The sequence below is a fragment of the Microcaecilia unicolor genome, chromosome 3 (genome assembly GCF_901765095.1).
Source record: "Microcaecilia unicolor chromosome 3, aMicUni1.1, whole genome shotgun sequence".
Lineage (NCBI taxonomy): Eukaryota > Metazoa > Chordata > Amphibia > Gymnophiona > Siphonopidae > Microcaecilia > Microcaecilia unicolor.
The window spans coordinates 202,148,457-202,169,150 of NC_044033.1; the positions used below are offsets into that span (position 1 = coordinate 202,148,457).

The 20,694-nt window shown below is 45.2% G+C and overlaps 1 protein-coding gene across 1 annotated transcript in view; it reads right to left on the reverse strand.

Annotated features, from left to right (window-relative positions):
- EVI5L (ecotropic viral integration site 5 like) overlaps window positions 1–20,694 on the reverse strand; it is a 114,757-nt gene that overhangs the window by 52,050 nt on the left and 42,013 nt on the right. The window contains 8 exon segments of the mRNA XM_030197155.1: window positions 452–592; window positions 2,410–2,442; window positions 3,220–3,273; window positions 3,753–3,813; window positions 6,533–6,630; window positions 7,309–7,398; window positions 9,268–9,411; window positions 14,882–15,007. Of these exon segments, the coding sequence (XP_030053015.1) occupies window positions 452–592; window positions 2,410–2,442; window positions 3,220–3,273; window positions 3,753–3,813; window positions 6,533–6,630; window positions 7,309–7,398; window positions 9,268–9,411; window positions 14,882–15,007 (747 nt within the window).

The following is a 20,694-nucleotide window of genomic DNA, read 5'->3' on the forward strand; positions in this document are numbered from 1 at the left end:
TGCTGCCACGCCTTGCCTCCTTGCTCCCCCCACAAAAACAAATACCTTTGCTGGCGGGGGTCCCCAACCCCCGCCAGCTGAAGCCTTCTTCAGCGCCGGTCTCTGGCGCAGCCGCGTTCGCTGTCCTGCTCTTCTTTCTTCTTGCTCTTCCTGTGCACGCTGACGCTCCTTTATGAGAAACTGAGACAGAGCGTCAGTGTGCACAGGAGGAGCAAGAAGAAAGAAGAGAAGGCAGTGAACGTGGCTGCACCGGAGACCAGGGGCCCGGATGAAATTTGCAGGGGCCCAGGCCCCCATGGCCCCCCATAGCTATGCCCCTGCTCCCTCCTACCTGATTTAGAGGCCAGCCCTGACCTCCCTTCTTCCCTGTTCCTGTCTGAGACCGGCTGCAGGCTTCTCCCGTTTCACATCCTGGCTGACACGCTCTTAGCAACTATGCTTCATCCTTTACCTTCTGCTCCTGCAGCTGGCGAATGGTGCTCTGGGCTTTCTGCAGGTTCTCGGTGGCGGAATTGTGCTGCTGCCTCACCACAGCCAGCTCTCGCTTGATCACGTAATTCTCCTCAGCCTCCTGGGCTCGAGTAACCTGGCCCTGCAGGGGAGCAGCGGCAGGGAGAAAACAGCCATGTCATACTCTGAGACACACATTACTTTTAAAAGATGAAAATAATACTGAGCTAATTAAAAGAAAATCCATTTCTATTGCTAAACATGTTCCTGGAAGGCAGAGTTTAAATCGATACAAAAAGCTCAGCTGGACATGGAGTAATTTTGATGATTAAAATAAATACATCCTCCAGACTCTCTCTCTTTGGTCAAGGGACACTGTAAGAATAAAGAGAATTTCCTGCACAGGGCTGGGCATGTGGATGATATTAAAAATCACAGATGCCATGTCCCTTTACTTGGGTACATAGGAAAGTTTTTGGGATAAGCTAAAACCCTGTAAACAGGGGTAAGTCCCACGACACCTCTCAATATTATTTCCTCTGACAAACAACAAGTATGAAAATAAAGCAAACACCAGGGGCCTTATCTTCAAAAGTGCCTTTTCGTCTTTTGAAAATACGGCCCAGCAGTTTGACGAGTGGTCTGAAGTCCCAGGCTTATGGTTTCATGTCAGATTTGTGATGTTCTTTGAGGGGCTGTGGAAACGGTGTTGAGAAATGATATGGTGCTTGGTAAGAGGGTGGGGAAGGCACACACATCAGGGCTGTATATCTGTTGCATTGCTGAAACAGTACTTTAAATTGGAGTTTTCCATTTACAATGCAGACAAAAAAAAAACCATGAAGTATGGCGAAAGGGCAGTGACTAAAAACTGGGCAGCTCTAGTCCCCAGGGAGAAAGATGGGGCAAGGAAAAGGGCTGAAAGGGAAGGTGATAAGTGGCAGTTCAGAAAAGCCCCCATCTTATCCTCATTTCTTCTGCTCATGAAGTGCAACAAAATATTTAGCCAGGAGCAGGGTTCCCAGCCAATCAGTCAGGTTTTCAAAGTGTCCCCAATGAACATGCATAATTGAAATTTGCATGCACTGCCTTCATTATTGCCTTCATTATATAAAAATCTCATGCATATGCACTGTGGATGTACTGACAACCTGCCTGGCTGTCTCATGAGACCTAGGTTGGGAACCACTGGTTTAGCTCTGCTGAGCACTGCAGCCAAGCTGTTTCCACACTCACTACCCCTTGCATTTACACTAGGAAGAAACTAGTAAGCACAGGCTGGACTAGCAAACACACCCTAGGTAGGGCTGTCGCTGCCCCCTCCCTCACCTTCCTGTGTTGGCTCCTCCCTCAGTCTGTCTCTCTCCTGCTCCTGTGTGTCAGGACTGAGTTATCCCGTTTAATCACCACACAGGAACAGGAGAGAGACGGACCCCAGTGCTAGAGGCCCCCCTTGGAGGCTGAGCCAAGGGAATCTCCCCCCCACCCCCCCTGGCCCTGACCCTGGTGGAGGTTTCATTCCTGAATCGCTTTTTCCAGGAATAACTATCTAACTCCAGACTACATGCATGTGAATGCTATTCTGAAGTCCACTCCAGCATGTGTGAACTTCAGAGGAATTTGAGCCACACCTAATCCTGAAGCAGTTCCCCAATATGAATACAGAAGGGAGTGAGACCAGATTAACTACTTCAGAATGGAAAGATGGAGCAAGTGATGCAGCATTACAGGGAATAATGGATTTCCCCCAACTGAGTCAATATTATATTAGTGGCAAGTTCAGAAAGACAAGGGATTAGTCATATAAAAGCAGTCAGAAGGGTGACTTTTCACATGGTCACCTGATCCAGCCCACGAAGGCTTCACTGTAGTCCTCAATCTGCTTTGCCTAATGGACTTTAGACCACTCGTTCACAGAATGAATCAAAGGATGGAAAGATGAAAACGTTGCTACAGTACCTGGATTAATCTATCTGCCAAAGCAGCGCTCTCCTAGGGGAGACAGGAGGGAGGATCCAGAGAGAAAGACAGAAAGAGAGAGAGGACAAGAACAAGGTAATCACCACAGCACAACTACTGCTAGAAGCACAGAGACAGGGCCGAGGATGGCTCAAGGAGTCGGAAGGCCAAAGCAACCCAAAATAACCCAAACACTGAAAGGCATAGGGCAGGAGGTGAAGGCACAAAGTTATGCTTTTGGAATTATGACCTTCATCCAACAGGGATACCCGTGTATTACCACTATTTCATCTGCTTTGCAATTTTAATTCCTTTGATATCTAAAGGGCTTGCACAGTTTAAGAGAGAATGCGGCCACTATTACTCAAAACTGGTCTACCAGGGCCGAAGGACATAAAGTGCTTTTGCCCACCGTCACGGGCAGAGTCGGTGGAACTAAGGATCTGAACTGACACAACAGCTGGCTCTCTTTTTATGCCACCGTATCTCCCCATGCCTAAACCCTTAACTTTCACTGTGTCACCTTGCACGTTTTCCTCCTGGGTTTTGGTTCTAATCTCTTATTCTGTTTGTGCTTTATCTTCCCGAGTTCCACTCTGGCATGAGCCTTGCATGTCTCACTTCTAATCCTAGCTCTTGTCAAGGATGTAAAGGGAAGGGGCGCTATTCAAAACAAATCCTAACCTCCTAATTATTTCCTGGAAAAACACAATGATTGGGAAAGTGTCACTCAGGAGAACTGAGCACACCAGCTCCACCCATCCCAAAGTATTCTAAGGGCGGTAGAGAAAATAGCCCAGGGCATCTCACCTTTTCCAGGGTCTCAATGCGCTGTTTCAGCAAGCGGTTCTCAGTGCGAAGTCTCTGTGGGTACGAGGAGAGGTGGGTGAGCACAGCAATGTGAAAAGAGAGCCAAGTCTGCCCCCTAGTGGAAGTCAAATGCCCAACTACAGCAAGCAATGTACTGATTTCTATTACATGGACTATCACTCTCATATACTTTCAGTGCAGCCACCACACACAGAGATGGTCAGGGATGCAAGGTATGTACCGGTATGCATCTGAACTGGAAATGGATTTTAGACAGATGTGTGGTATGGGTACCTTTTCTGTCCTGCCGCAGTTTGTGAAGTAGGCAGTGTGAATCACAGTAGGGAGGTTTGCGGTACACAGATTGGTAACAAGCATAGCAGACTTTGAAGGATTGAGTACAGGGGGTGCAAAAGGCAGTGGGATGATCGAGCCTTTGCATATGAAGGGCGTTGTTGCAATGTACACAGTATTGTATTAAAATAAGTACATAAGTATTGCCACACGTTGAGTGAAGAACAGCCCTTTAATACCTTGATCTCAATCTGCTCCTCCATTTCTTTGCTCTTCAGAGTGGCATACTCTTTCTCCAGCCTTCAAATATAAAAAAGAAACAAGTCTGGAAAGTGACTAAAACCTCTTAGTGCAGAGGTTTTCAACCCAGTCCTCGGGGCACACCCAGCCAGTCGGGGTTTTCAGGTTATCCGAGGACTGGGTTGAAAACCTCTGGCGTAGTGCAATCACATAAAATGCTCTCTTCGATATCCCTCCTTCTGACGTTACCCCAAACGAATCAAGACTGGTGTTCAGAGGTTCCTCTGGGCTTTGATCAATCAAGATAGTAAAAGGGGTTCTCATGTTTTAACTGTAGGGTTCCAGGAGCCGTCCTAGTCCTGGAGGGACCTGGAATCTTAGTAGGCTGTGACCATTTTTGTTGTGCTAACTTAAATCTTTTATTTTGCAAATTATGATTTATTCACGTTTTCCAAGCACAGATACCAATAATGTGTCTACTTGAGCTTTCAAAACCACATAGGTCCTCTTTTTCAGATGTGACTTGGCTGAAGGAAGTATTCATATCTCGAGAATGCAGGGAGGTGATGAGTGGAGACTAGGTTAACAACCATTAGATTTAAGCCACTGGAGGTGTTACAGCTATTAAAAACAGAACGTTAAGTTAGAACTTCACCTCCGCCTACTTTGCCTTGCTAAAGACTTCCATGTTGCTTTGGAAACTGCCTAGAATCATGAGATAGAGCGGGTTAGAAATTTTTAACGTAAATAAATAAATACATGATTCGGTGTTACACTTGTTGAATCAAATCAACAAATACTTTTTCGTTTCCGTGCCCTCTTTTCCTGTGATGTTTTGACGATTTATCTTTGATTTGTGTTTTAGTCCTCAAGGACAAGAGTGTCTTGGTTGGGAGAAATCTGCCCAAGGGTGGGCTGGTGTTTGTGATCTATTCAGAATGGCTCAGCCTGTTTGTATTATGGTGGCGATATGCAGGAGTGACAGAGGTTCCTTAGCTGAAAAGAAGTAAGGAGAAAGCCAGAATCAAATGGCCTCTAGTAGACCCCAATGGTGCCTTGTGATCTTCATCTGCCGTTAAATTCTGTTTCCAAGAAGAGTCCGATGTGGTCTCAAAGGCTCAAGGATGCCATCTTTTGACTGGTTCAAGAGCAGTTTTTCCAACCTACTAAGATTCCACATTGTTCTCTAGATATAAAGCTTTGATGTTTTAATCCCACTTCAACATACACTGCAAAACTCATACTTAAAGAACATAAGAGTTGGCCTACTGAGTCAAACCAAGGGTCCATCTAGCTCAGTATCCTGTTTCCAACAGTGGCCAATCCGGGTTACAAATACTTAGCAGATTTCCAAAGAGTGGAAAGATTCCATGCTACTTAATTCCCAGGTCTACCCTTAACAATGGTTTATGGACTTTTCCTCCAGGAATCTGTCCAAACCTTTTTGAAATCCAGCTAAATTAACTGCTTTTACTACTTGCTCCGGGATGAGATCCAGAGCTTAACTATACATTGAGAGAAAAAAACATGTCTTCCTATTTGTTTTAAATGTGCCACTAAGTAACTTTATGGAGGGTACCATAGGCTTTGTACTTTTTGATAAACAATCGATTTGCACTTACTGGTTCCAATCTACCCACCTTTTTATAGACCTCTCAACCATCTCTTCTCCAAACTGGACAGCCCTAACCTCTTTAGCCTTTCCTCATATGAGAGTCTAAAGAGGTTACGGGTCTTCAGCTAGGAGAAGAGACAGCTGAGGGAAGATTCAGAAGATTATAAGAAAACTCTTTCTTCTTCTATGCTAGTATCCAAACCTGGGACATGCCAGTAACCACATGGTTTGTTTAGATGTATGCAGAAGACCTATGGTTTCAGTGATAGTTTTGTCTAGTAGGAAAGTCATTTCTTAAACAGTTATGCAGTAGTCTGTATGTGCAGTTTTAGTAACTGCAACAATTTTGACCATGATCTACACAACTCAGCTAGGCAACATGACAGAGAGAGATCCATAGTCTTCTCCTAAACCACTCCATAGTGGCAACTACTTCCAGAATCTTGATACAGAAAGTGATGTCACTGTACTAACTTCCTGTTCACTCCTGAGAGTTCTGCGTATTGTGCGATATTACCCATGGCATGTTGTGACATTTAGAGTATTTTCAAAGCACTTAGACTTACAAAGTTCCATAGGTTACCATGGATCTTTGTAAGTCCAAGTGCTTTGAAAATGAGCCCCTCCCCCCCTTCTGCATTAAGCAGATGTTTCTGTTAAAACATTGAATGACAGAAAAAGAGTCAAGCCTCCTCCAATAAATTTCAATGGTCCGTACTGGTTATATCACATATATCTGCCTCCACAGACATTCAGTGAAATTTTATAGGAAAAGTTTTAAAACTTTACAGTATTAGTTCTATATATAGAGTGTTGTTATACTCATTATTTCTGTAGCGCTATTACAGTTATGCAGGCTGAAAAATTCTGAGCTGGCAAATAATCACCCATTGCACTCTGTGCATTTGACATTTTGTTTATATATAAAGAGATTACAGTATTCTCCGATATGAGTAAGACCCAGCTAAACCCGATTTCAAAATTCATCCCACTGATTCCCCCCCCCCCCCCCCCCCCCCCCCCCCCGGAAAAGGAAACCCTAAATTCCAGGGCGTCAATGCACAAAATGACAACTGGTCCAGCCTGGAGCCATAAAGGGACTCGGTACTCCCCTCCCCCCAGGTCAACCTTTAAGTTCCAGAGACCCAAAGCCAGGCCACTTACCGCTTCATCTTCTTGGGGTTGTATTTGACCTGATATGCCTTCAGGATGAGTTTGTCGGGACAGCTGTCGAACTGATTGGGAATCACCTTCTGAAAGTACTGTTGGGGGGTGGGGAAGAAGAAGGAGGAGATATCAGAGAACCCACTGACCATGTGCAAACCATCTTAACCCTAATTATACCATTGGGGGCACAGCAGCGACAAATCTACATGATGGGAATGGGGGGAGGTAAGAAAATAGTAGTTTCTCCTACTGCAGGCTAAGACCCAAATTTGCCAGTGAGGAGAAACGTCTCTCTAAATGACTTAAAGGAAATCACAGTCTTTAAGATAAGAACAGCTGATGTTTGCTTACAGGAGTGGTGAGGCAGCAATGATATGCAAATCAAAGCAATAGGACTGGACAATTCTGGATGGACCATGCAGTCACTCTACTGTTATACTGGCTGCTTCTATAACTTTCTGAGAGAAACACATGCCAAAAACCGATGGTCCGGCTAGGATATTGCTCACCATGAGGGAGAATCTTCAGCTAAGTCCCGATGGTGGAGCTGAGTGAATATTGTTCTACACTGCCTCACCTCGATAGTGAGGAGAGAGGGGATAGAGTACCAGGCAGCCCTAAATGACGGACCAGGATACATCTGCTCGTCCATCAGCTGAAACAGCTGTGAAGGGGGGGACACACATGCATCACACACGACATGTAAAGTGCTGTTGGACTTAAAATGAGAAACAAACATAGCCGGGACCAGAGATAGGAATACTGGCTCCAACCTGGGACATGCCCTCCATGTCTAGCTGAATCAGCTCCATCTGATTGAACTGTAGAAGTGCCATCCCCACTCGGAAAATGATCTCTAGTCCCTGGAAAGGAGGGAAAAAAAACACCAGGTTCCTCAGGCTACACTTTTCCAATGGATTACACTTCTGTCTGGGGCAGGTGATTCTCTTAATTGGTGGTTAAAAGGCAGGAGGGAGACAGTTAATGGTCTCTGGTGGGGAGATGTCGGGCAGGGCCTTTGGTCACTCAACCTTGAACATCCAAGCTGGGTGTTTGCTGCCCTCCTCTTTTGTTCTCTACCCTCCCGACCAGTTGAACACATGGCTCCCATGTGTAAAATTCAACACCCAACCACATAATCTAACCAGCTATAAAACTAGCAAGGCCATTGTCCGGCCTTAGATCCCATGGACAGCAACGGCCACAACCAACTGGTCCCGGGGATCTGTACCCAGTTGGTCCCAAACCAATTACTCTGTGGCCTTTGTTTTGTCCTTCTCACCTCTCCCTTTGACTCTACTCTCCAGAGACTAGATGGCAAGTTGATTGCACTACTCCATCCCCATCTTCTGAAGCTGGCAGGTTACTCCAGGCGTCCAGCACCCTTTCAGTAATTTATTTATTTGTAACGCTTATACCCCGTGTTTTCCCACTTATTAGCAGGTTCAATGCGGCTTACATAGTATATCAGGTTTACAAAGTGACATAGAATGGATATAGCTGCAATATAGTAAATAAAGAGGTGATCGTTTAGATGAGGATAGGTAAGATAGGCAAGGGAGGAGGATGGAAGAGGAAGGGAAGTGGGAGGAGGGTGTGTATTGGCATTCAATTCAAGCTTCTCCTTCTTACCTACAAATGCACTCAGTCTGCTGCCCCTCACTATCTTTCTACCCTCATCTCCCCTTACGTTCCTGCCCGTAACCTCCGTTCACAGGATAAATCCCTCCTCTCAGTACCCTTCTCCACCACCGCCAACTCCAGGCTCCGCTCATTCTGCCTCGCCTCACCCTATGCTTGGAACAACCTTCCTGAGCCCTTACGCCAAGCCCCCTCCCTGCCCGTCTTCTGGTCTTTGCTTAAAGCACACCTCTTCAATGCTGCGTTCGGCACCTAACCCTTACCGTTCAGTGAATCCAGACTGCCCCAATTTGACTGCCCCTATCGGACCGACCGTTCACTTGTCTATTAGATTGTAAGCTCTTTGAGCAGGGACTGTCTCTCTTTGTTAAATTGTACAGCGCTGCGTAACCCTAGTAGCGCTCTAGAAATGTTGTGGTAGTAGTAGTAGTAGTAGTTTACTATGGGAGAATATATGGGGGGGGGGGTAGGAAGAGGGATGTACTTAGGATTAAATAGGGGAGCATATTCCAGGTTCCGTCTTCATAGTCTGATCTGGGTAGTGCAGACGGACTCATAGTTAAGTCATAGTAATGAGGTATTTCCTCAAGTTTTCTCTGGACCTCCCCCCCCCACCCCACCCCCCGTCAAATTAGTTTAATTCTATGCCTCTTTATCCTGAAACTCATTTTCTATGAAAAATGTCCCCTTCCTGTTACTAACTGAAGCCTGTCACACATTTTCACGTTTCCATTACCACCCCCACATTCTGAGTATCCTGTGCCGCAGTCCTGGTATGATTTTGGGAGACCCTTCTCTAGGCCACACTCCCTTCTGGAGGCTGAGCTTTCATAAGAAGACAGAAAAGGGCGAAGAGGACACTCAAGGTAACGGTCTCATTGGTGATTGATACAAGAGTAATGTCACCAACTTTATTTTTTTTTCTGTCATCTGAGAGATTAATAGTGAAATAGTGAAAGAGGTTCTGTCCCCCTCCCCGATTTTTTTCAGACACTGTATACTCAGTTTGCTATATGAGGTGCAGTTATTTCTCTGCCCCACCCTCTCACTCCCTTTTCTTCCCGCTCTGCGGCTGGCGGTGATCCTTTTACCTCATAGATGAAGATGTCAAAGACTCTGGTGGCCACGGGCAGAGGGAAAGTGGTGAGGAAAAGCGTGAGGAACCAGGATGACGCATACATGGACGTGTGAAAACTCTGAGACCGGAAGTGGATGTTCAGCTCTGGTAACTGATCCTGGAAGAGAGGAAAAAGGAGAAAAGTATGTGTTTCAGAATACCGTACTAAGACATTCTAATTTATCTGAAGCATCTTCATCCTTGAAGTACTGTTAGGCTATAGACAACGCATTAATAACGGTTTCTGTTTCCTGGAATGAGCAAATGATTTTATGTCTGTATGACTTATAGTTTGTACATTTTGTTTTTAATGGCTGTTGTTTTTAGAATATAATTGAATCACATGTAATCTATATATACAATTTTATATATTATAAATATAATCACTAAGGACTGTACCCTAAACTCTTAGATTGTCTGACCCTCACTATATGTTGGAATTTTCTTTTGTAAATGATTTGGGGAAGGAATTGAAGGAATAGACAGAGAAGATAATTTGTTATTCGAACAGCTCATTCATGTTTGACACAGGGTTAATTTGTTAGTTGAACTATATTACCGTTGTTTTCCAAGAACTATGAGTAATATTTTTGGATTAGAAAAGGGTTTGGGATGGGGGAGAAGGGAAAACCGCTAAAAATTGATGACAGACTTTATCTTTTTGACTTTCTTGTATCAGATCTGTTATTTGACTTCTGTAATGCCCAGATTTTTGTCTGCATTTTTTTGTAAGGTCATCAATAAAAAAATGCTGAAACATAAAAAAATATATACACATAATCACTAAGAAAGAAAAGGAGACTCCCACGGAACTTTCAAAAACACTGAAATGAATGAAATGAAAACGGTAACGGAATTCAAACATGCGTGGGATAAGCATAAAGGAATCCTGTGCCAAAGGAATGGATCCTCAGGAGCTTAGTCAAGATCGGGAGGCGGGGCTGGTGGTTGGGAGGCGGGGATAGGGCTGGGCAGACTTATACGGTCTGTGCGGTCTGTGCCAGAGCCGGTGGTGGGAAGCGGGACTGGTGGTTGGGAGGCGGGGATAGTGCTGGACAGACTTGTACGGTCTGTGCCAGAGCCGGGGTTGGGAGGCAGGGCTGGGGAGGTGAGGATAGTGCTGGGCAGACTTATACGGTCTGTGCCTGTGCCAGAGCCGGTGGTTGGGAGGTGGGGCTGGTGGTTGGGAGGCGGGGATAGTGCGGGGCAGACTTATACGGTCTGTGCCCTGAAGAGCATAGGTACAAATCAAAGTAGGGTATACACAAAAAGCAGCAAATATGAGTTATCTTGTTGGGCAGACTGGATGGACCGTGCAGGTCTTTTTCTGCCGTCATCTACTATGTTACTATATGTTACTATGAATTGTGGAAGGACCTGTTCAGGAAGCAGAGATGACCCTATGGTGATAGTTAGCTGACAGTATGGAAGGGCTATTATTAATGCTGTTAAGTCAATACTACTACTCCTGAACTGTAAACAGGCCCCCTAAAAGCAGCAAGAGGAGAACTTAAACATCATTTGGAAAAACTTCAAAAGATGTTCAATAACAGTGTCTCAGTCAGGAAGACTCCTTTCTTTTCTTTTTTTTTTTATTTGTACCCCACGCTTCTCCCACTCATGGCAGGCTCAATGCTGCTTAGGAACTTATTTGTACCTGGGGCAATGGAAGGTTAAGTGACTTGCCCAGAGTCACAAGGAGCTGCCTGTGCCTGCAGTGGGAATTGAACCCAGTTCCCCAGGACCAAAGTCCACTACTCTAACCACTAGGCCACTCCTCCACTCTCATTAAACAGCCCACCACCTCCCCTCGTCCCAATACCACCAAAAAGTTCACAGGCTTCCGATTCTGCTTTTAGCTCACGCCTTTTTCAGTAATAGCTCAAGGCGCAGGTATTTTCCTGTCCCCGCAGGGCTTAAGAGTTACGTGACGTCCAAGATCAAAAAGAGCTATGGTGGGATTTGAACCGACTTCCCTAGTTCTCGGCCCTGCTGCTTTAACTGTTAAGGCTACCCAGTTGCATCAGAAACAGGGTTCACAGGAGGTCGCTACAGCATAGAAAATGCTGGAGATGACGAAGGACGAACACCTGAGGAACAACAGATAGGAAAAGAGGGGACACAAAGGACTGCAGAAAGAGGAAGTGCCGTGTGCACTGGCTCCTCATCAAGAGCAAGAAGGGAAGCTGTGAGTGATGTCTCTCCCTGATGAAAGCCAGAGAGAAGGCACTGCATGACAACTTTCTGATGAGAGCTGATAGTGGAGGATTAAGGAGTGTGATGTACTGCAAGCTGAGGCCCAAATGATCAAAAGCAAATGTGGGTGATTGATCCTGGGACGCAAGCAAATGCGGTGCCTCTGAGCCGGCCAGCACATGTAACAACGCGCTCGCCGGCTCTGAACGCTAACAGCATGCAGGACAGTAGTATTCCCCCCCAATGCTTAGCGGACAGCACGCCAAACTAACACGCTGCTACCACTGTAAATCCTACACCAGCTCAGAGCTGGTGTTGGGGTTTACAGAGCATTGGGGAGCCCTGTCCAGCAAGCATCTGTATGTTAGCAGACCCCCCCCCCATTCCCCCTGATCTCTGACCCTCCCAACCCCCTCCCCCCCTTCACAACACAAGGCATGCTGTCTGGGTGAGGGCTCTTGGGGGTACTGCCCAGACCTGTCGTTTGACAGGGGGATTCAGGCACAATCCTCTCACGCTTTTCCCCTATGATCAGAGCTAATAGCGTGCCTAAATTTGCATGCTATTAGCTCTGATCGTGGGGGCAATATTGCCCCGCGCTGTTCCGGAGCAGTGCAGGGCTTCTGATCATCAGGGCCTGAGCGTCCAAAGGCCAACTGGACTATTATTTGCTGATACTAATATATGATGACAGATACACAGAGGCTTATTTTCGAAAGAGAAAAACGCCCAAATTCCGACCTAAATCGGGAGATGGACGTCTTTCTCTTGTGGGTGCCCAAATCAGTATAATCGAAAGCCGATTTTGGGCGTTTCCAACTGCACTCCGTCGCGGGAACGCATAAAGTTGACGGGGGCGTGTCGGAGGCGTGGTGAAGGCGGGACTGAGGCGTGGTTATCGGCTGAGCAGAGATGTGCGTGCTCGGCCGATAATGGAAAAAAGAAAGGCGTTTTCAGAGAGAATTTAGGTCACTTTTGTTGGACCCGTTTTTTTCACGAACAGGTCCCAAAAAAGTGCCCTAAATGACCAGATGACCACCGGAGGGAACCGGGGATGACCTCCCCTGACTCCCCCAGTGGTCACTAACCCCCTCCCACCAAAAAAAAAAACGAATGTTAAATACTTTTTTTCCAACTTGTAAGCCAGCCTCAAATGTCATCCCCAGCTCCATGACAGCAGTATGCAGGTCCCCGAAGTAATTTTAGTTTAGTTAGTGCTGTGCGGGACCCATGCAGAGAGGAAAAATCGGAAGAAAAAAAAAAAAAACAAGCAAGTGCAGTCAGGGACGTCTTAATTACCAGGATAGTAAAAGGGGGTATCAAACCAGCAACCTTCTGATTACAAGCTCAGTGCTCTTGCCAGTGAGCCACATTATTTAGGTGCTTAGATGTCCTTCCCTTTCCATTAAGTCCCTCCAAGTTTCTGTCAGCCAATCACTGCTGTTTAGCTGACACAGATGTCAGCTAAATGAGCTGTGATTGGCTGACAGAAACTTGGAGAGACTTAATGGAAAGGGAAGGATGTCTAATCAGTGGTGCACTGGCTAGAGCACTCAGCTTGTAATCAAAAGGTTGCTGGTTCAATTCCCCCTTTTACTATCTTTTAATTTGGACGTCCCTGACTGCACTTTCTTGCTTGTTTTTTTCTTCTTCCGATTTTTCCTCTCTGCATGGGTCCCGCGCAGCACCAACTAAAGTAAAATTGCTCTGGGGACCTGCATACTACTGTCATGGAGCTAGGTATGATATTTGAGGCTGGCATAGAGGCATCTCAGGGGGACCAGTGCACTACGAATGCTGGCCCCTCCCACGACCAAATGCCTTGGATTTGGTCGTTTTTGAGCTGGGACGCTTCGGCTTCGATTATCGCTAAAAAACAAAAACGCCCAGCTCAAAAAACGCCCTAATCCAATGTATTTTCGAAAAAATAGATGGACGTCCATTTTTTTCGAAAATACAGTTCGGCCCGCCCCTTCACGGACCCGTTCTCGGAGATGGACGTTTTTACAAATGGGCGTTCGCGTTCGATTATGCCCCTCACAGTAACATAGTAAATGACGGCAGATAAAGACCTGTACGGTCCATCCAGTCTGCCCAACAAGATAAACTCATTTTACATGGTATGTGATACTTCATACCTGAGTTAGATTTGTCCTTGCTATTCTCAGGGCACAGACCGTAGAAGTCTACCCAGCACTGTTCTTGTACTAAGTTCTGAAGCTAACATCGAAGCCCCTTAAAATTTACACTCCAATTGGAAGTGCTTGTGGGAGGGGGGAGTGTAGGGAGGGAGTATATAACTACAACAAAATATAAATTGTAAAAATTTGAGGTTCAATGGGTAATTATTGCAGCATTGATCACTCTTTAGGCGGATGTTCTTGTTTATCATGCTTTATGTTCCTGGTTAGAAATATTATGTATTATGTTCTGAATTATCTATGCAGGCTTATTGACTGCTGTCTTCTTTTGTCAATGCTAAATAAAGACCTTTATAAATTAAAAAATAAATTTACACTCCAGCCCATCCCTATCTATTCAATCACGATCAGGGCGTAGACCGTAGAAGTCTGTCCAGCTTCCGTTTTGTTTCCAATTACCGGCGTTGCCACCCAATCTCCGCTAAGATTCCACGATTCCACGAAACCATTCCTTCTAAACAGGATTCCTTTATGTTTGTCCCACGCATGTTTGAATTCCATTACTGTTTTCATCTCCACCACCTCCTGCAGGAGGGCATTCCACATATCCACCACCCTCTCCGTGAAAAAATACTTCCTGACATTAGTCTGGAGTCTGCCCCCCTTCAACCTCAATTCATGTCCTCTAGTTCTACTGCCTTCACGTCTCCGGAAAAGGTTCATTTGTGGATTAATTACATAATCTCCAAAATCCATACAGATTATGAAGAGAAACCACAGGGGATAGTGAATGCACCTCACCCTCCCACGTGCTTTAACCATAAATCAGTAGAGAGAGTACGTAGCTCAGAAAATCTAACTCCTGCACAATACAGACAAAAGCAGTTTACCAAAATCAGACTCCACAAACCCCCACGTATCCTAAAATCACCCCCATTCTCCAACACCTGTGACACTGAGGTGCAACTAGTATCATGCAGCTAACCCTGGGGTAGTTCTTGCCATTAAGAAGCAATGAATGAAAGGAAAACAAGGCAACCTGACGGAACTATGCTTGCATTTGTCAGGAAGTTAAGAACAGGAGGTGAGGTGTGTGCGAAAATATAATCAAGTCAGAATGCCAGGGCGAGTATTTTAAGAGACAGACACACACAGAAACATAATCCCATAGGCTAGCAAGGATGTCATTACAACACCACACAGAGTTTGAACGCTGGTGTGCACATTCCGAAATCCTAACCCAAACCTTACCTGCAGCAGGTACTCAAATTGGTAGATGCAGAGACCCAGCTCTGCCATGCTTGGTTTGAAGAGTTCCCGCAGGCGGTACTCCTGCATGAGGCGTACAAACACGCAAAAGGCCTCCTCCTCGGGCATCTGGAGAGGGGTTGGAAACAGAAACGGTCACTTGGTTTAACCCGGCTGGAAGAGAGGCCGAGCTGAAGCCTCACATCACACTTAATACAGGACTGGGGGGGGGGGGGGGGGCATCTAGCAGTTTTACACAACCTAAATATTTATTTCTTCAGGCTTTTGGTTCCTCTGATGTATAAATTATTTTAATACCATATAAATTTTAATCTGCTGTATGTTTGAATTGTAGAGATTTTTGCATAGTTTGTCATGTAAAGAAATAATTTTTGTTTTGCTTTTCTAATATTTTGTATGTGATTTGTTCCCTGCTTAGACTTTTAAAGATATAGCAGGTTATAAATAAAGTTTTATTATTATCATGAAGGAGAGAGGAATAGAAGTAAGTAACAGTAACAACTGCCAGTCCTTGCTATGTCTCCGAGTCATCTGTGACATGTCACGGCTAAGCCTGGCTTCGCCTCTCACTCTGCATGCCACAATTTTAGAAATTCAGCAAACTCTTCTCTCCTAGCTAAATTAATTTGCATCCTCTTTCTTAAACTTCTAATTGATCTTTGGGGTGAAGCGTGCTGCTCAATAAAAACTGCCACAATATTACTTCCTGTTCCCTGTCGGATTGGCTTCTCCCCAGACGTTTACCTAGCTGACTTAATCAAGTGCTGGGCCTCAATGAAATGTTTCTCTCCAGAGAAACTCCAAGAGAGAAACTAGGTACCAATATTCTCTCTCTTTTAATAGTGATGAAGCAGAATTTCTCAGATCGTTAAATGCTATGGGAACAGTATTTCACAGACAAGTAAGCAGAGGCCAGATATCAAAATGTTATTTAATTCTATTACGTGCAGGCAGCGAAAGAAAAGCATCTGTATCGGCACAAATTGGAATCTGAGCTGCAGATCTCTCTCCTCTCTTTAAGACACAATGGATCACAGCACGGACAAGAGCAGATAACATTTCTATACTTAATACAATACCCTGCATCAATCTTATCTCAGCCCAGCTACATTAAACAAAATTTGGCCAAATACACCTGGCACATGCTAGGGGGGTCACTTAAAAGCATCTGGTTAGGAGTGTGTTGAGATTTGGGAGTTACTGGAAACCAACAGTAATTCAAATTCAAAAAACTACAGCAGACACTCTCAGGCGATTATCTGGGTTTTGTATTTAATATTTTTATTAATTTTGACATTCACATTTGCATATAGATGTCTAAGAAATATCCTTAATATTTAACATGGAAATATACATTCTTAAGACCTTTTCTTTTAAATTTTGTCCACAATCCTATTTGATCCAAGTACAAGGTAATATAATTTTAACAACAAAGAAAAAAAATATCTTTAAAGCAAGAAAGGAGCTGAGAAAAACTCACAATCGACCTATAGCGTTAACTTGTGGGAGAATACAAAGATTTTCTAACACTTTCTTTAGAAATTATGAATCGCAACATTTTGGGGGGATCAAAACAAAGATAATCATGATTTTCCAGGGACACAAAACATCTACAAGGAAATTTTAATTTAAACATAGCTCCCACGTTGAGAACTCTTGGTTTAAGAGTCAAAAATGCTCTTCTTTGTTTTTGTGTGTCTCTGGCCAAGTCTGGAAAAACTTGAATTTTACTTCCCCCAAAAAGTGCATTAATATGACGAAAATATACTCTGAAAATATTATTCCTGTCCGATTCTAGGTCAAAAGACACTAGAAGTGTGGTTCTTTCCGTCACTACCTCCAATGAGCTTTGCAAAAATTCTGTCAAATTTAGTTCAGGAACAAGTTGTAGTTCCTCATTGGGAGATCTTGAAGAGCCTGTTATGTATTGAGCTCTAAGTATAGGTGGAAAACCTTCAATAGGTATACCTAATATTTCTCCAAAATATTTTTTTTAACATATCCAAGGCAGTGGCATAGCCAAGGGTGGGCTCGGGCTCATCCACTTTGGGCTCAGGCCCACCCAGTAGCAGCACACCTATGATGTGGCTGGCATGGATCCCCAAGTCCCACCAGCCGAAAACTCTCAACAACTGTCCCTCCTTGCATACCTTTTAAATAGCAGATCTTTGCCTGCAGTGAGCAGCGGCTGATACATACTGCTTGCACTAGCCCCATAACCTTCCCTCTGATGTATTCCCGCCTATGCGGAAACAGGAAGTTACAGCAGAGGGAAGGCTGTGGGGCCAACATGAGCAGTGTGTATTAGTTGCTGCTCGCTGCCGGTGAAAAGCTGCTATTTAAAAGGTATGCAGGGGAGGGGGGATGTTTGAGAGACCACATGGCATGCAGGTGAGAGAGGATTGAGAGGGAGAGACCAAATCACTTGTGGGACAAGGCGGAGTTCTTCTGCCCACCCATCATGGGCCCAGGCCCATCCAAAATTGGGTGTCTGGCTACGCCCCTGATCAAAGGCAGTTATTAATGGAGATTTCGGAAAATTTATAAATCTGAGATTATTTCTACGGCCTTGATTTTCCAGGAATTCAAGTTTACGAACTTGAATATCCTCTTCTTTTATAAGCATTGTTGCTACATTTTGGAGTTTAGCTACTTCTTCCTTCAATACTGTTATTTGGCTTGCTTGCTCTTGAGTATTTTCGGACAGATTTTGAATAATCTGTTTAATTCCCTTTACTTCTCCTGTAAAGGAGTTTGAAATAGTAATGAAAGTGGAATTCAAACCTTGTATGGCATCCCACAATCAGGGGCATTTTCGAAAGAGAAGGGCGCCTATCTTCCGACACAAATCGGGAGATGGGCGACCTTCTCTCAGGGTCGCCCAAATCGGCATAATCTAAAGCCAATTTCGTCGACTTTACTTGGTCCATTTTTTTCACGACCAAGCCTCAAAAAGGTGCCCAAACTGACCAGATGACCATTGGAGGGAATCGGGGATGACCTCCCCTTACTCCCCCAGTGGTCATCAACCCCCTCCCACCCTAAAAAAAAATTTTTTTTTTAAATTTTTTGCCAGCCTCTATGCCAGGCTCAAATGTCATACCCAGCTCCATCACAGCAGTATGCAGGTCCCTGGAGCAGTTTTAGTGGGTGCAGTACACTTCAGGCAGGTGGACCCAGGCCCATCCCCCCCCCCTACCTGTTACACCTGTTACACTTGTGCTGGTAAATGTGACCCTTCAAAACCCACCCGAAACCCACTGTACCCACATGTAGGTACCCCCCTTCACCCCTTAGGGCTATGGTAGTGGTGTACAGTTGTGGGGAACGGGTTTTGGGGGGGTTGGGGGGCTCAGCACTGAAGGTAAGGGAGCTATGCACCTGGGAGCAATTTGTGAAGTCCACTGCAGTGCCCCCTAGGGTGCCCGGTTGGTGTCTTGGCATGTCAGGGGGACCACTGCACTACGAATGCTGGCTCCTCCCATGACCAAATGGCTTGGATTTGGTCATTTTTGAGATGGGCGTCCTCGGTTTCCATTATCGCCGAAAACCGGAACAACCATTAAGGTCGACCTAAATGTTGAAATTTGGGTGTCCCCGACCGTATTATTGAAACGAAAGATGGATGCCCATCTTGTTTTGATAATAGCGGTTTCCCTGCCCCTTCGCCGGGACGTCCTTAGAGATGGGTGTCCCCGTTCGATTATGCTCCTCCACGTCCACTGTCACCACAGCTGGTTTCACCAAACCTCCGTTTCCACTGGAAGGCAAATCACGAGGAGAAGAAGAGGGAAGTAACATTCCTGTCCCTTTCAGTGTCAATTCTCTCGGAGTCAGGGTGTCTCGAGGACCTCCTCCCTCAGCCAGCGCCGGCCCTTCCGATACCTCCGCTGGTTGTGGCTCCGTCGACATTGAATCTCTTCTGGGTCGCGGAGGAGCTGTACAGGAGGGAGGGCTCAATGACATTCCCTCCACGCTATGGTCCGCACACAACGGTGCGGAACCCATCGAAGCGAGCCTCCGCTCCTCAGACATTCTCACCCCAAAATCTTCCAAAGTTGCCTGCCGCATATGAGGGGTTTTCACCGGAGTTGAGGAGGTAAGTGCCCCGGTTTTCCCTTTTCGTTTCCCCATCCTAAGTACGGGGAAACTCCTTAGCGTTCAACTTCTTTAAAATCTCTCCGGAGCTCAGAGCATTCAAACTTCACTAGGCGCCATCTTGGATCATCAATTATCTGGGTTTTAAGGGACTACTTGCTTTTGGAGGGAAGGTTAGTTTCAGCTGGGAATGGAAGCACGTCTGATCCCCAGAAGATCTCCGACTGGCACACTAGAATTTGGGGTATTCTAGAGGTGGAACAGCTCTCATATCTGAACAAGATAATCTCTCTTCTCTTAAATTAATTGGATCTTCGTTTGGAACGTTGTGGGACAAAATGTACTTACTTAATGCAATCAGGACAGAACGGTCTGTCCAGATGGATCTTAGGCCACACTGGGATTTAACCCCTTCTTATCCTGCATTTGCAAAGGATCCGTTGGTAGTTTTTCAATACTTGCCTGTTATTTTGCATTAAAATAAGATCTTTTATTAAAAACAAAAAAATTATACTAACTCGACACTCAAAGGTTCAATAGGGAAGTAGCAATAGAACTTCATGGAAGCTGAAAAGAATCGGATCTTTCTTCCCGTTTCCTACTTTTCGTTCCCTTGTAAAAACATTAGTCATTTCACAATTGGATTACTGCAACTTAGGGAATAAGGAATCCCTCATCAAAAAACTTCAAATTACCCTAAATTCTGCTGCTAGACTCATATGCAAAGCTTCAAAATTCGATAGGGTATTCCCACTATTATCTCAATTACATTGGCTACCAATCAAAGCCAGAATCATCTTTAAAACATGTACATTCGTTGACAAAATTATCTATGGCCGTGAGCCATAACCTCCGCTCTCAAGACAAATCCCTCCTCTCAGTACCCTTCTCCACCACCGCCAACTCCAGGCTCCGCCCTTTCTGCCTCGCCTCACCCCATGCTTGGAATAAACTCCCTGAGCCCATACGTCAGGCCCCTCCCTGCCCATCTTCAAATCCTTGCACGAAGCCCACCTCTTCAATGTCGCCTTCGGCACGTAACCACCATACCTCTATTCAGGAAATCTTGATTGCCCCAACTTGACATTTCGTCCTTTAGATTGTAAGCTCCTTCGAGCAGGGACTGTCCTTCTTTGTTAAACTGTACAGAGCTTCGTAACCCTAGTAGCGCTCTAGAAATGTTAAGTAGTAGTAGTAGTAGCCCAGATTCCATGGTAAAGCTGATAGTTTCTTGATCTAGTAGACGTATTGAAAAATCTGTCTCATAGATTTTTCTAGCTATAAAAACATCGGATATAAATCCATATTGAACAGAGATTTCTCACATACAGGTTCAAAATGGCGGAACACCATCCCTAGGCAGTCTTTTACTAAAGATTAACTCAAGTTATTTGCGGCAGGGTGCATTTTATTCCTATGGGCTCTGCTGCAGATAACTCAAGCTACTCTTTAGTAAAAGACCCCCCCCCCCTAGTGAGATAAAGCGAATGCTACATACCTGTAGAAGGTATTCTCCGAGGACAGCAGGCTGATTGTTCTCACTGATGGGTGACGTCCACGGCAGCCCCTCCAATCGGAAACTTCACTAGCAAAAGCCTTTGCTAGTCCTCGCGCGGCCGTCTTCCCGCCCGAACCGGCTCGTGTTCGTCAGTCCCGTATGTAGCAAGACAAAGACAAGGGAAGACACAACTCCAAAG